Source organism: Lissotriton helveticus, chromosome 4_1 (assembly GCF_964261635.1).
Source record: "Lissotriton helveticus chromosome 4_1, aLisHel1.1, whole genome shotgun sequence".
Classification (NCBI taxonomy): Eukaryota; Metazoa; Chordata; class Amphibia; order Caudata; family Salamandridae; genus Lissotriton; species Lissotriton helveticus.
The window spans coordinates 16242828-16259684 of NC_136063.1; the positions used below are offsets into that span (position 1 = coordinate 16242828).

Here is a 16857-nt window from a genome sequence, read left to right on the forward strand (position 1 = left end):
TCCTAGGAGACCTGAACTTCCAATGGAACATGCCTGATGACCCTACTATCAAACTTCTCAATCACCTCCTTGAGTTAAGGGACCTCAAATAACTGCATTTCCCCAACACATTCTAAAGGGGCTACTCTTGACGCCATCATTACTAACATTAATCTAGCGTCCCAATCCAACATCATCCCTATCAACTGCTTTGATCACCACCTCATATTGTTCCTGATCTCACCCTTAGCCAAGCCGGCCGCTTCCAAAAGCAAGAAAACGACAATATTATCCAGAAACCTGAATCGTATTCCCCCAGGTGTTCTGGAGAACAAACTCCAAGCACAACTCAGCCACACATCTCCCTCTCTCAATGCAAACGACCTCACTGAACATTACAATAAATCGGCCTCCGAGGTTGTTGATCAACTCGCTCCACTCAGACCAAAAATTCTTAAAAATATTCCTTCCAAATCTTGGTTTAACTCTGACCTCAATAATGAAAGACGAGTGCTCAGACGGGCAGAGAGAACCTGGAGACAACACCCTTCCCCCTCTAATCTTTTCCTCCATCCGTGTACAAGAAGCACATTTTCTCTGAAAAGGCTTCCTTCTTCCAATCACAGCTCTCCTGGGCCAACAACAGACCCAGAGAACTGTTCAACATTATCAGAAATCAAACCTCTCCTGCTCCCTCATCATGTCGGTCACCAGGAGCAAACGCGAAGAAATTGACAACTTTTTCTCTGAAAAAATTGCCAAAAACGATCAATCCTTCACTGTAACTCAAATCCCCCCAACCACCTCTGTTCCCCCGATACTTGTTCGACTCCCCCCTTCCGCTCACACTCACAGTGTCCTCCACATACCCACTTTCCTCAACTCCTCTTGAATTTCCCCCAGTTAACACTCAGCTCAAAAATAACGCCTCCTGGCTGAAGTTTCACTCCGTTACTGAACTAATAGTATTTAACATCCTGTCCAAATGAAAACCAACCTTCCACACTAAAGACCCCCTGCCATCTTCCCTTGTCCAAGACTTAAAACACGTCATTGTCCCTTATTGGACCAAAATCATCAACTCCTCCCTTTCCTGGGGGTGCGTCCTGGTCTACATCCAACTTGGACAAATCACGCTCATTCCAATAAACCCTAAGGCCTACCCGAACGACCCCAACAACCTCCGCCCTATCTCAAAACTCCCCATTCTCTCTAAATCCCCTGAAAAATGTGCCCTCCAGCAGTTTGATTTCATCGCTGTGAAATCTCCAGCTTAGTCTGCCTATTTTTCATTATATTTGTCTTTTTTCTTTCAACCTGCAATTTATTTTCTTAGTAGCTCTTCTCCCTTCCTCTCTACATTTCTACCTTCTTCCATGCCTTCTTGGCTTGATTCTACCCTAAAACAATCTTCTACTCGCCCTTCCTTTCTTCCTTCTTTAATCTCTCCCTCCTTATACAGAAAGGAGCTTTTGGACAGCACCTTTTAGCCACTGCCTACTCACCTTCAGCCGCCTTCTGGCATTGGCTGACAGGGCTGACTGTGAGCGCTGCTATCAGCCATGATATTTTGCGGATCTGAACACCTTTGCAAGCAGTCCATGAAAGCAATGAATTGTATTAGTCTATTCATAAGTTTTCCCAGCCCAGTCAAGTGTCCCATTCAGGCCATTGTCATTTTCCCTATTTTAGCATGAGCACATTGTAGACTGTCCTCTGCTTTGCACACATTACCTTACTGATATATTTTGCTGTTTGCCACACTGTAAATTCACACAAAACATGCTGTTATTTTGAGCTCTGTTTTTTTCCTGATATTTAGTCGAACATCAATGCACCTTGGTATTCTGTTCTGGTCAGGCCATAGCACCTAGACAAAACACAAACATGCATCAGTTGTTTGGGAGCACATACTTTTGGTCATATAGGTATACACAGACAGGTAATAGACACTTGGAGAGGGACCTTTCTAAGTAAAAGATCATGACACGTCTGGGATGTAGAGCTTTTATCTGTGTATACAGAGGCAAACGGTCTGCTGCTAACACCTAGAGATCTTCTGATATATATTCATTTTGCTTCTGTAGAAGGGGAGGAAGGTGAGGCTAAACTGTCGTATAAAATGACAACTCCATTTATGATTTATTGACTTCTTGCTATGCTAATTGTATTTCTGTTAGGCATTGTCTTACTTGTTGTGGCAAGTATACAGCATAACAAAAGCACAATAGGTAAAATAAATATTTTAAACTTTCCTTGTGACTCTATCAGAACGTATTTTGGACTATTACGAGTGTGTGAGCGTAAAGGCGTGTCCTGCAACCGCAATTCCTGAGAGAGTCGGGAGTGTTGTGTTCTGGGTTGTCTAATCATGTGTTCCTCTGTGAGTGAGTAGGATGGCAAGTTAGACACTATAGCTAGTGGGTTCCAGTCTCATGGGTATTCAAGTGGTAGAATGATTCAGTTCCTGCCTACTAAGGTCCCATAATCCTAAGTATAGTTCTGTGACTCCGCAGAATCCCTGCAACAGTGACTCCCCAGTTCAAAATGTGGTCCCTGTCCCTCCCTCTCAAACTGCTGACCGTTATCCTGTTTCGACTCACTCATATTTTGGCTTTGTTAAAGTTTGTGGAATTATAGCATTGACAGAGGCACTTTGCATGGGTCATTGTGTCTTTCCGGAAGCTTCAGTCTTGGACATTGCTTGTCTAGAGGAACAAGGTGAAAGGTATGCAGTGTAGAGATGGAAGCCCATCAATAGATGGAAGCCAGGTACATCCTGTGCCAGGGGTCCCCTGCCATGAAAGGAGGAACCCAGAGTCCTGGATAATTATATAAGTAATAAAGTACACACTTCTGTACATTATAAGGACATTACTCACCCAGAGGGACAGCCTGAAGTTTTGCAGTGTGAAGAAGGAGGCACATAAAGCTCTGCAAAATGGCTGCCGGAGAAGAGCTCCTCTTGGATGCTCCAGGCTGGGGATAGTCATTGCACTTATTCCCTGAATTAGCCTTGCCATCCTTCGCCTTTCTACCTCCTACACCACTTATCCCTCTGCTAACCTGTACTGGGACAACCCAACATAAGACCGCAACCTTGGATTTTATTCTCCTGGTTGTAACTGTGAACAGCATTGATAACAGTGCCATTTGCATACTGCAAGATGGGAAGGCACTCTCTACCCAGCCTTGGTGTGCTTAAGCTTGCCCCTTCCAGGGCAGTGCCAGAGAGTATGCAGGGGCTTTCATGGTCTTCTTTCCCATTCCTCATGGCTGTGAGATTCTTAGGGATTTGAACCAAACTGACTAAGGGTGTTAGTGGGTTCAGTTTGAGAAGACATACCTGTCCTGTATGTTGATTACAGACATTTATTCGTGTCCCCTAAGTTTACAGGACAATATATCAAACCTCTGAATAAGTCTCAAAGCTCCCAGCTCCCTACACTTCAAGCATCAGTCACTCAAAACTAAACACAAAGAAAGGTGGCTTTACAGAGCTTAAAGTTTGTCTCTTAAATAATGCTGTTCACAAAATTCTGTCCCCCTCTAATAGTCTTTGGCAAGTCCTTGCAGGAAACAGAGTGGCACAGAGACAACACACGTCTCAGCAGTCGTAAGGCAGCTCTCAAAACTCCTCAGATCCCATAGAGTGGCTCCCATATATATCAATGTTTCATAAAGATTGACCGTTTGTTGCCTATAACTGACCTCAATGTGTTCAACAGCAAGAGTCATAGCAGTTAAATGTTACTCTTCTATGGGGTTACATTTAGTGTCTCAAATACTTTGGAGCTTTTTGTGTGGAAGGATGCCACAGAAGACTCATGTGCAGATTCATCCTCCAAGAGACTTTGGGACAAGAAACCCAGAGTGTGATCTTATTACTTCATGACCCACATCTTCACAATTTCCTAATGCTGGCAGCTAATAGCGGTACAAAAGGGGGTGGTGATGGACGGAGCATCTCAACCAATCAAACACTCACACCCAGTCAAAAGATCTGGGTTTAATCCATCACCATTCTTTAGCCCACTCTCCCACCCCAGTTCAGACATGGCTATATGCAAATCAGTCTGAACCTGTGCCTCATGGGAACAGTCCAGGCCGAACTGCCAAGCCGTGCCTTCCCTGGACCGGAAACAAGCATTCGAGGACCGGTTTCTGACATTACTGCCGTCTTCAGCCCGGCTTGCTTGAATCCAGTGGCAAAGTGAGCAAGGGACTCACGTCTGAGCATACCCTGCCACACTTGTGGTGGCCAAAAGCGGTACAAAAGGGGTGGTGATGGACGGAGCATCTGAACCAATCAAACACTCTTACCCATTCAAAAGATCAGGGTTTAATCCATCACCATTCTTTAGCCCACTCTGCCACCCCAGTTCAGATATGGCTATATGGAAATCAGTCTGACCCTGTGCCTCATGGGAACAGTCCAGCCCGAACTGCCAAGCCATGTCTTCCTGGGACCGGAAACAAGCTTCCGAGGACCGGTTTCTGGCATTACAGCCGTCTTCAGCCCGGCTTGCTTGAATCCAGTGGCAAAGTGAGCAAAGGACTCCCGTCTGAGCATACCCTGCCACACTATATGAGTCAATTGCTTCATGTCGTACTTCTTCATCATTGCCTAATGCTGGCAGCAGCTCTTCATAGAGTCCACCCCGTCATGTCCTACTTTTTCACTGTTGCCGAATGCTGGCAGACAATAATCAGACGAGTCCATCACTTCTTGTCCGACATCTTCACTATTGTTTATTGCTAGCAGCCAATAAATAGGAGAGTCCTAATCCTACATCTCCACCATTGCCTAACGCTGTCAAGGAATATTCAGCTTGCCTAATGCTGACTGGCAATAATCAGGAGAATTCATATTTTTTGCTCACAAGTTTTTACAAATATGATTAAAATTTAATGACATTATTCAAATTGATACTTTTAGGCCTCATTATTAGTTTGGTGGAACCTCTTTGGGCAACTACATGTTTTAGTAGGTTCAGGTAAGGCATTATTGTAGCCTCAATCTCCTGACCTGATGACTCTGGAACCATCAATACTAGACCTGAGACTAGTGAGGAGCCCCTGCCTGGCTTTATACTTCACTATAGGAGGAGCTTAAAAACTCTTCAGCTGCTGAAGACAACATTGGATCCTCTGCCACCCCCCCTCCAAACCAAGCACGGCCAAGAAAACAGCCGTAGCAATACTGTAAGGGATCCTTGTGACTGTTGGTTACTCAGAAGGACTGTGTCATTCATGTCATTCCGAACAATGCTCCCAGTGCCTGACCATAGTTTCTCCTTCATTCTACTCCTCTTTAGCTTACACCCCTCACACACACACACAAAGGACCTCATATGTATGTTCCACCTGCTCCGAGCAGGTAGAAAATGTAGGTGTTATAATCAAGTCCCACATGCTTGTTTCATACTACTTTGGCTTCAGCTCAGAATAGCATGGTACCAGTGCTGCATTTCCACGCAGTAACATTGATTTCACATGCATATTTACCACTACCCCAGTACCATGCATCTTGTATTCAATCCCTAAGAAGTAACAAGTATATGGCCCACATATGTGTCAGATGTATCTCTAGAGAAATCGGCAAAACAGCTGTAGGGTGTTGGGCTGTACTGTGGAAACAAATTACTAATGCAAATAATACCAGTTACACATTAGAAAGAAAATTATATGGGGCAGGAGACTATCAGCAAATGTACATGAAGAAAGAGCAGAGAGGACACAGCTTGACATGCAATGAAGTTCCTCAGCTGCACAAGAATCCTTCTGAGCATTGTTGAAGAGAGAAGCAATCATGAACGGTGATGAAGCTAGTGTGTCTCCAGGTGTAGCCCCTATTGTGAGAGAAAGGAGACTTAGGGGTGGATGAGGATTGTACAGTATCATTACCAGCGAAGAGGTTTCAGCGATTACCTGGAGGCCTAGGAGAAGGCAGCAAGAGGAAAAGAAGGAAACAAGATGGAAAAACAATTGCACAACTACAATGTACCCAGAATGACCAGGTGAGCATAGAAAAGCAGGTTTAAGAGTGAAACACCACTACTGAGGGGAGCGATAGAATGGCCATGATGAAGGATCTAACAAATATTAAAACAACCGAAACGTTAAAAGCGAGGTATTCTCAGGTGAGAGTGAATTGAACTTTGATTTAGGACTGATGTATATGCTGGACCAAACTCATCATATAACATCAGTCTACTAGCCACACGAGCAATTACGATGGTGCATTCACAGTGTAGGTTCACATTACTACAACAGAACACATAACAGTGCTGTAGTACTCAGATAGGACAGGAGCGACATCAGCAAAGAAGGCACAGATGCAGATCAATCACCAAGCGTATTGAAAAAGCACAAACAAGACTGTAATTACTTCTAACAAAATTGATTATATAAAGAAAACCTATATTGTCAGCCAAACATGTCTAAGGAGGGTCATCCGATAGCAACTTTAGATGTAAAAACTGTAATTGGTCACATTCTCAAAAAATACAAAAGAAGAAAAAACACAAAACTATCTCCCTAACAAATACTTTCAATGAAACACATTTTGTTCCTGCTTAGTAACCAGATAGAAATGCTCTCTAGGCATTTTAGCAATCTGCATCTCGGGTGGAAATGCCTTAGGTTTTCTTCGAATGGTTTACCTATGAAATATATCAGGGCATTAATGAGGTAACTTACAACAACAATAAAAGGTCACAATGCTGCTAGAAACCCTTATCTGAGAAGAGCTTTTAGGATGTATTTACTCAAGAGGTGTGCATTACATCAGCTCACAAAGCCTGTGGGCGGTTCAGGTAGCCTTGACCCCACCCCTTCTGCAGTATAAAAAGCCCTGTCCTCAGAAGTGGATGTGTAGAAGACAAGCTCAGCTGCTCCAGCCCACACTCTGCCACCCAACCTACTCCAGTGCACCATGAGGACCCTCCTCACAGCTGCGGTCCTGCTCTGCGTTCTCATTGCTGGAGGTAAGAGGACTTATTCATTCATGTCCCCCACAGTCGTCCAGGAGCTCCACAGGGACAAAGTAATGATTCAGTGCTGTCTGAGAAGCTCTTGAGACAGCCAGAAAGGTAGGGTTTCCCTCTCACCCCTTTAGGAACCATGCAGGCACCTTTGCACAATAGTGCCAGGGTGCCCGCATTGAAAGCAGGTTGATTTTAAGCGGAAAGGGACACCTTCCTTCACAAAGACATCGATCCCAAACTCATCAGTCGCCTTAGTAACATGGAATAATGGGGCGACGCAGGGCTGACCAAGCTCAGAGATTTTTTCTCTCTAATAGGTCTGGCCTCTTTCGATAATCTTAAAGAATGGGTTGAGCTGGATCGGAGGGATTTTTACAAATACCTAAAAATTTGAGATTTTTGATATAATAAAGGTGGGGCCAATCGTATTTGCCAATAATTATATAATTGATAAATTGAGAAGGAATAGAGACCTATCTATACAAGTAGTTCATCATCTTTTTAACTCATGAATGAAAGATGATATGGAGGAGTCGAAACTGGAGTCTCAGAAAACCTATTTTTTCGCTCAGTCGAATTAGCACAGAATATTTCACTCCCGGCCGGACTCCAGGCTCAATACTACAAACCATGCTACTCGCTTACATCCACCCCTAAAAGAATTGCCAAATGGGGGACAGGGAGAGGAATGTTTTCCCCCGGTGTGCCTTATTTCAGGCAGGTCTGATTCACATCTTTGCCTCCTGCGATGCCCTTAGTAAACTCAAAGAAGAGATTACCAACTTTTCTAAGGAGTCGACTGCGTCCTCTCTCTAACCTTGATAGGACTAAGGGTAGCACAGAACACTCAGGGAAAGCTTGGAGAAGAACTGGTGTTCATTGGCACGGCAATCCTCCATTTATGTCTCGCATACCCCGGGTTCCAGCAATGTCTCTCTCTTTTATTAGCAAACTATAATCTGGAAAAAGCCAAGAAGGGGACAATGCTCCCGAACAAAGGGCCTAAACATCTGGGCACCATTGACCAGATGGATTGAGAAGAATGGGCCAAATATTAAGTGGAAGACAATCAAGCATCCAAACTAAGAATAACAGATCGAGGCCAACTCCCTCAGGGTGGGTAGGGTGGGTTTTTATGAGGGAGGGCTCAACCAGGAAGGGTTAAAAGGGGGGGAGTAGTGCATAGTTGTGATTTTCCTTGTGCTTTTTCTTTTTGGCTTCCCTCTGACTATGAATCTTAATTGTTCTGTATATAATCATTTACATTTCGTTTCTAAAAAAAAAACAAATCTAGAAAATAAGGACTATTTTTCATTTCAGTGAATTGCCTACTTTGTGAGAAGTGTTTCTCAGTGGGCACTGCCACCTGCTCCGGTATTTACAGTCTTTGCCCCGCTGATGTCACTCACTGCGTTCAAGGTCTCGAGAACCATACAATAGGTAAGTGTCAAGAGCCAAAGAGTGGGTTTGTGAAATGTAGATGCTGGGGCACCCGTAATGCCGTGCACGGCTCGGCCGCAAGCTCCTGTGTGATCTTCAGCATCCTCTGCTGCTTATCCGTGTCACCCCTGATGGTGATTGGTTAATATGCACTCTGTGGTTGAAATCTCTCCTTTGCTGCCCACAACTCTCGCATTACCTCAGGGTGAGGTATTTACCGCACATGGTTAATCTTTCCTATGCCGAGTTTTCAACAAGAAAAGGAGGCATACAATCAGTAGTCCTCAACAAGCCACCATCCCTGTGATGGCTGCCATTCCTAATGGTTCTTGAATTGTGACCTATCTCATTAATATTCATGCAAAAGGTCTCTTTGTGACCCATTAGGTATCGCAATTAAAAAATACATGGTTCATACATTAGGAATCGCGATTACCCAATATCCATTTGGAAAATATTGTTCTTAATGTTCCTGCATCTGGCCCTTAAGAGTCTTTCCTTGCTGCCGTACCTCTACTCCACCACCAGGACACACACAGCTCTGTCCAAGCATCTCATCCCTTCCTTACAGCACCTGCTCTATTCCACCACTGTGACACACGCAGCTCTGTCAATGCATCTCATCCCTTCCTTACAGCACCTGAGCTATTCCACCCCCAGGACACACGCAGCTCTGCCAATGCATCTCATCCCTTCCCAAAAGCTGCAGCTCCGCTGCTCCACCACTGTGACACGGACAGCTCTGTCCATGCACATCATCCCTTCCCCAGAGCACGCAGCTCTGTCAATGCATCTCATCCCATTCCCCACAGCTGCAGCTCTGCTGCTCCACCACTGAGACACACGCAGCTATGTCAATGCATCTTATCCCTTCCCTATATCTGCAGCTCTGTTACTCCACCACTGGGACACACACAGCTCTGCCATGCATCTCATCCCTGCTCTACAGCTGCAGCTCTGCTACTCCTCCACCAGGATTCAGAAAAGGGGGTGGTGATGGACAGAGCATCTGAGTTAAACAGAACACTCATACCCAGTTAAAAGATCAGGGCTTGATCCATCACGTTTTTTAGCTCACTACACCATCCCAGTTAAGAACCTGGCTATATGCAAATTAGTCTGACCCTGGCCCAGTGCAGTCACATCTGAGTATACCCTTCCACACGGTCCATCACCACCCCCTTTTCTGAATCGTTTTGGCCACCACAAGTGTGGAAGGGTATACTCAGATGTGAGTCCCTTGCTCACTGCACCATCAGGATTCAAGCAAGCCACTCGGAAACTTGTTTCCTTTCCGGTAAAGAATTGGCTTGGTAGTTTGGTCTGCCCTGTTCCCATGATGCACTGGGCCAGGGACAGACTAATTTGCATGTAGCCAGGTTCTGAGCTGGGATGGTGCAGTGAGCTAAAAAACGGTGATGGATCAAGCCCTGATCTTTTGACTGGGTAGGAGTGTCCCGCTTAATTCAGATACTCTGTCCATCAGCACCCCCTTTATGAATCGTTTTACTCCTCCACCAGGGCACATGCAGCTCTGTCCATGCAACTCATCCCTTCCCTACTGCAGCAGCTCTGCTACTCCTCCACCAGGACACACACAGCTCTGCTGATGCATCTCTTCCCTTCCATACAGCAGCACTTCTGCTGCTACACCACTAAGACACACGCACCTCTGTCCTAGCACCTGATCCCTGCCTTGCAGATGCAGCTTTGCAACTCCACCACCTGGACACACACAGCTCTGTCAGTGCATCTCTTCCCTGCCTTGCAGCTGCAACTCTGCTGCTTCACTACCAGGACACACACAGCTCTGTCAACGCATCTCATCAATTCCCCACAGCTGCAGCTCTGCTACTACTCCACCCGGACACACGCAGCTCTGTCCATGCATCTCATCCCTTCCCTACTGCAGCAGCTCTGCTACTCCTCCACCGGGACACACGCAGCTCTGCCAATGCATCTCATCCCTTCTTTGCAGCTCTGCTAATCGACCACTGGGACACACACAGCTCTCTCTATGCATCTCACCCCTGCCTTGTAGCTGCAGCTCTGCTGCTCCATCACTGGGACACACGCAGCTCTGATGATGCATATCACTGAAGTGCCCCAACTGGAACACACTGTCCTTGTGCACAATGACACCAGAATCCTAACTTGCTCTGTCCCTATTATTCCAAGGATGGGAAACATGCAGGTCCCCTCTTCCAGAGCATCTGACCTCTTTGCTGCCTGGAACCCCTCCTATCCCAGAAGTGGGGCATGTGAAAACACTGAGCTATTGGTGCATATAGTGGGCACTATTTCAGGAAAGACTCAGGGGTTCTGTATGCTAGCCCCCTTATTAACACAGGAATAGGCAGATAAGGTTGTCGGGTGCACAGTGGTCCTGAGTCCTCAAGATGGGTCTGGGCATGAACTGTTGCTGCAGTGTAAGCGAAATCCATTTCAAAGAGTCAGTTTAAAGCATTGCAATATAATGCTTATGAGGGTCGTTTGATCCATTTTGAAATTGAAATGTGTACAAATATTAAGAGGTGGTTTGTCATGAGTGTAGTTACCCCTCATCTGTCTCTTCCTCTCCCAGTCATAACCTCATGAGGCAGCTGTGACTCCTGACAGGGAGATTTTCCTCCCTTCAGGTGTTTTAAAAAAATCCTGCACAGGTTTGCAGTGGGTTAGCAGCTTGTGTGCTGGACTGGGGCGGGGAGCGTATTCACATGGATCTAGAGCTGCGTGTCTGTGTCGGCTTCTGGGATTGGTCCCAATGTGCGTCAGTGGGTATGTGGAGCAGGGGGCAGCTGGGTAAATGTTGTGTCCGAGATCCCATGTACAGCAAGGTCAAGTCTCTTTGCAACATTTATAAGCAGGAACGATGCTGCTTTAGTGCTTCTGCTAGCTGAGTTTCTACTGTGGACTGTCCCAGGGCCACAGGGAAGCAGCATAATCAGTCTGAGCTGTGGAAAGTGAGGAGCTCCTGCACATCTCAAGCCCTGATTGACAAATCCTGGTTTAGAAGGCTGTATACTCTGTGTTGTCAGAGCCTAGACACCAGTGCCTGAAGGAGGCAGTGGATGACCCTGAGAAAGTTCAAAGGGGAAAATATATCCAGGGGTCACAGTTCATGACCATATCAGAGACTCCCTTGGATTTGAGCATAAAAGCCAGCAAGAAGAGGGATTGTGTTCCCAATATTGTTTTTTAAATGCAGATGAGTTTCCCCACCATCCTATTATAAAGGGCATATTGCTGAAAGAATGGGAAGATCCAGATTCATCAACCGTTTCCCATTTTCTCAACAAGAGATGCCTCTTCCCAGAATTTGATTTGAAATGTCCTCATACTCCAAAGTTTAATACCATCCTACCTTCTGTGACATCTACCTCAAACCTTGCATCTGAAGAGGCAATACTTTACGGATGTAGCAGATAACAACGTTGAATCCTTCTTTAAGAGGTCATCTGATGTGTCTCAATTGTGAAAATGAGACTCATCAGAAAATGAGAAAATGCATGTGTTGCTTATGCTACGCTAGTCCTTCTGAAGTATTTCCAACTCTTGTGATTGTAGTCGAAATGTTGGCAAATATGGAAATGTGTCTAAATTCCTTTCAGATGTCTCTTTTGATAGTCTCTGGGTTTCAAAAGGTTCAGCAGGAGCTGCATTTTTTAAGACATCCAATCATGTAGTTTCATTTCCTCATTTATCTGGTGTCTCTCTTTTGCCTTATCTTGGTGACTGGTTGTTGAATGCTTCCTTTTTCATTAAGGCTTCGGAGGATGTACAACTGTTTTTGAAGGTCCTTCAAGAACAAGACTTATTGGTGAATTCCCAAAAGACCATCACAAGAGAACAACTTAATCAGAGCCTACTTCAATACCCAACTTGGTTGTGCTTTTTTACCTCCATAGAGGATTTTTGGTCCTCAGGACTTACTCAAGAACCTCGTTGCTGAGCCGATGTTTTCAGCAAGAACATGGCTCAGAGTGCACAAAGTACAAGTACCGATGGTGGCACCAATGGCAGTGATTCTTTGGGCATGTTTCCACCTCAAACTGGTGATGAATCATGTCCACAATTGTTAATTATCTGGAAATGTGATGCATGTGTGGTTGTGCATAAACCTAGACGTGTACCCCTCGCTAAGAGAGAAAAATTGAGTCAGGAGTAGGATTCTTTGTGTGAAAAGAGTATTATCGAGCTCATTGAGGGTTCGGAATGGCTACTGCCAGTGATGTTAACTAGGAAAAGCAATGCGATTCTGAGGATGTTTATAGGTGTAAGGGGTCTAAATGAGAGAATATGGGTGGATAGACAATCCCTGCCCAATATCACTGAGATGTTGAGTTCCTTGAAGGGAGCTAGGATTTTTGCGTTAAATTTGTCTTCGGCATATCACCAGATTACATAGTGAGAGTCGCCATTTGACATCTTTTGTTAACCGTGGGGGGGGGGAGCAGATAGATTTAATCATTTGGTTTGGAATCTGTAATTTTCCAGAGATCTGTTGAGATGATTGTCAAGTGTGTTTCCCACGTAAAGTGTTTTTAGGACTATATTTTGGTCTTTTGGAGAGTTTAGGAGTTGTATGACAAAACGTTGGGAGTAGTTTTGCCCATTTTGAAGCAGAGAGGGGTTACTCTGAGAGCTAGTAAGTGTAGGTAACCTAAAGTAATCAGTGGATTATCTCGGTTATAAGCTGTCGAACCAAGTTATGGAATCAAAGGAGAATCTTGTTAAAGCAATCAACGAGTTCCCTGTACCGGAGAATCAAGATGAGTTGCATTTGTTATCTAGAATGCTATAATTCTCTGCATATTTCATCCCCAACTGTAGTGAGAAAAAATATCTTATAAGGTCTTGTTGAGTGACAACTTGAGTTTAGAATTTGATTCCATCAAAAAGGAGTTGGTGAAGGAGATTCCCCTTAAACAATTTGAAACACATGAACTGTCAGGTGTGTTGACCAATACCAGTTAGCATGGTTTGGAGGTTGTTTTGTTGCAGGTAAGGAAAGAAAGAGAACTGGGAATAGCTTTTGCTTTGCGTGCCATCTTAGGTTATGAGTCGACCTACTCTGTAGTAGAACGCAAGGCATTGGCTGGCTGGTGGGGCTTGGAACACTTTTGAAAGTACTTGTAAGGAACAGATTTTACCTTTAGCATGGTTCATAAACTGTTGCTTAGCTAGTTTACAATTAAGGGGGCCAGCAAAGCAACTTCCTGCATTGCCAAATGGCATTGTGGGCGGCAAGAATGTCAGTTCCATTTGGAATACATACAAGGTGTGAAGAATATTTTCAAAGGTTGTCAATTAAGGAGGAAGGTGAGGTGAAGGATATGCTGCCCCTTCACCCATTACACATACAGGGGTCGCAGAGAGCAATGATATTGAAGAAATTTCCTCAAAATTTTTTTTATCCATATGCATGGATTTGCGGATCCACTGCGGCGCTCATCACAGCCCCTTGTGATTTGGCAATGGATTTTCAAATCCTGCCTTAATGAAAAAACACCCAGTCACAAACCCACTCAAAGACCCAGACATACTTCGCCAACGCACTGCCAGTGGACAATATCCTGCGCCAGGACTGGACTTACCACCACCTGACTGTACACTGCCAAGTATTTCCTGGGCCAGGATCTCGGACATTGAAACAGTTGTATCTCCTCCTCCCCACGATCCACCAAAGGACCTTTCACCTGCCGATAATGCCACTTCTCCTGTGACAAATAATCCTCCGGCCCACAAGACCAAGACCACCCTGTAACCGCTCCACTGTATCCTGCTCAACTCCAGCTCACTTTGCAAACACGCCACAGAAATCTGGAACACCATCACCACTCTCTCCATGGCTGTTGCCTTCATCACTGAAACACGGCTCAACCCCTCCTCGAAATCTGACATCACCACTGCCACTCCCGAAGGCTACAGGATGATAAGCCATGACTGCACCAACAAAAGAGGCGGAGTCATACCCGTCATCTTCAAGGAAACCATCAGATGCACCATCACCAATGATGTCCCCACACCTCTCAAGGAACACCTCAACTTCCTACTACCAACTGACATGAAGATCACAATAAGAGGCACAATAGCCTACAGACCCCCAGGACTAAAAGCACTTTCTGCTATGCCATCCCAAATCTCATCACCTCCCCTCCAAGCAATTGAATTACGTAACCAACTCCTACTCGGCAGCTCAACTTCCACATTTTGAATCCAACAGTGCCAACTCCATCGCCCGCCTGGAGAACCTGAACAGCATCTGCCTCAACCAACGGGTCACTGAACCCATGCCCAAAGCTGAACACACACTCAACAATGTCTTCACGTCCAGCAACAAAATTTAATTAAGCCAGACGACAGAACTCACCTGTACTGACCACACCTTCGTACACTTCACCCTCTCCGATGCCTAATCACTTGTAAACCTGGGGCCTCAACAGACTTTGACCAGGCTGTGCAGAACTTTGCCGCCTGGATCATCGACTGTACCGACAGAGTCAACCCCGCTGGAACCTACAAAAACAAATAAGAGCCCCAAACATGCCAGCTGGTTCATTTCAAATCTCAGGACCTCGCTGACAGAGCTGCATACTAAACAACCCCCCAGCAACTATCACTGGCACATCAATGAAGCCAAGAAAGCAGCCATCACCACCCACATCAACTCTTCTTGCAACCATACAAAGAAACTCTTCAAAATAGTCAAATAATTCTCCAACCTGACATCCATGGAAAACGCCATCCACCCCTCCCAAGAACTCTGTGACACCCTCTCATACTACTTCCACAGCAAGATCACCAACATTTACAACAATTTCAACATCCAACCCACCATCATCAAACCAGATGAGCTCATCCAACCAGCAAAGACCAGCCAAACCATCACCAATTGGTCACTGCTCACCGCACTGACGACTTCCGCCATCATGTTTTTCCATTCACTCCGGGATGCCCACCAACCCCTGCACCCACAACCTCTACAACCTCACAACAAACCCAAATCAGCACAAAACTCACCAGCATCCTCAACACCTCCATCTCTACAGCAACCTCCCTGGTCAGATGGAAGCGTGCAGACGTCAGATCCCTCTGAAGGAAACCCTCCAGTTACCCCAACTATCTCAAAAATGATCTTCCGCTCTCCCTGCGCCACTTCCTGGCCAAAGTTTTTGAGAAAGTCATCAACCATCATCTCACCAAATTCCTGTAACAAAACCACTTACTAGATGCCTCCAAATCAGGATATTGTGATAACCACAGCAGTAAGAATGAACTGATTGCTGCCTCAGATGACAGCAGAACACTCCTCAGCGGTAGAGCAATGGTGGACCTGATCCTCGTTGACCTCTTTGCTGCATTCGACATAGTCTCTCCCAGCATCATCAACGACAAATTCCAAAATATAGGCATACACCAAGACTCCCTCAAGTGGATCACCTCCTTCCTTCCAGGACGCACACTGAGTATCTGACTGCCTCCCTTCACCTCCGCATTCAAAGACATCATATGTGGCATACCACAAGGATCATCCCACAGCCCCACCCTGTTGAACATCTACAGGACCACCTCGCCGATCTCGTCAGATCCCACAGACTCAGCATAATCTCCTACACAGACAACACTCAACTGAGTGACCAGACTTATCCAGGACCTCCCCAAATTAGCCCACATTGTCCCCCACTTGAGAGACCTCCACTGTCTCCCCACCCAGAAAATATGCTAATTTAAGATCCACATGCACACCTACAAAGCCCTCCATGAACTTGGACCAGCCGTCAATTATACTTGCAGCAACCAACCAGACACCTACGCTTCTCTACACTCACCCTCACAGTCACACAACCTCTCCATCTGCCACATCCACAGTGATGGCTGTTTCTTCTCCTACATCACAGCTAAGACCGTGAACAACCTTCCCCTCCAGCTCCGTATGCTCCCCTTTGCTGACAGACTTCCGAAAAAGACTCCAGACCTGGCTCTTCGACTGAGGTACAGAGTCCAGATACCCCTGGGGTGACAGATTAAATGATTGATTTATTTTGATTCTATGTGTAGCATAAATTTTGTGTGCTTTAAAGTGCTTTTGAAGAAATAACTTTAAACATAAAATGTATTGAGTTATATTCTGTGTATTATTGAGTTTTGAGTTTCCGACCCATGTCACCTTCTAGAACGAGCCTTGGACTGTTCTCAGAGTGAGGAAGGGCAGTGCTTGCTTTTTGATTTGGGGCAAAAATAGCACAAGGAACTCTCCAAGGACCTCTTGAAGCCACTGGTTTAATATCCTCAGGCCAAAGAGATACTCCCCATGTTCAAATAAAATTCTGGGAGAATAAACAAATGTTTTACCATAAAAATTAGATTAATTGAAAATATTAATAATGTGCATCAGTGTTTGTACTTTGAAAATAAGCATATAAGAAACCTGCATGAAATTCTAAAA

At 45.2% G+C, this 16857-nt stretch overlaps 1 protein-coding gene across 1 annotated transcript in view; it reads left to right on the forward strand.

The window, feature by feature from the left end:
* The first annotated feature begins 6868 nt into the window (after nucleotides 1–6868).
* LOC144828285 (phospholipase A2 inhibitor 25 kDa subunit-like) overlaps nucleotides 6869–16857 on the forward strand; it is a 70731-nt gene continuing 60742 nt past the window's right edge. The window contains exons 1-2 of the mRNA XM_078686367.1: nucleotides 6869–6968; nucleotides 8289–8408. Coding sequence (XP_078542493.1) covers nucleotides 6917–6968; nucleotides 8289–8408 — 172 coding nt within the window. The 5' untranslated portion in view covers nucleotides 6869–6916. The remainder of the gene's footprint in view (nucleotides 6969–8288; nucleotides 8409–16857) is intronic.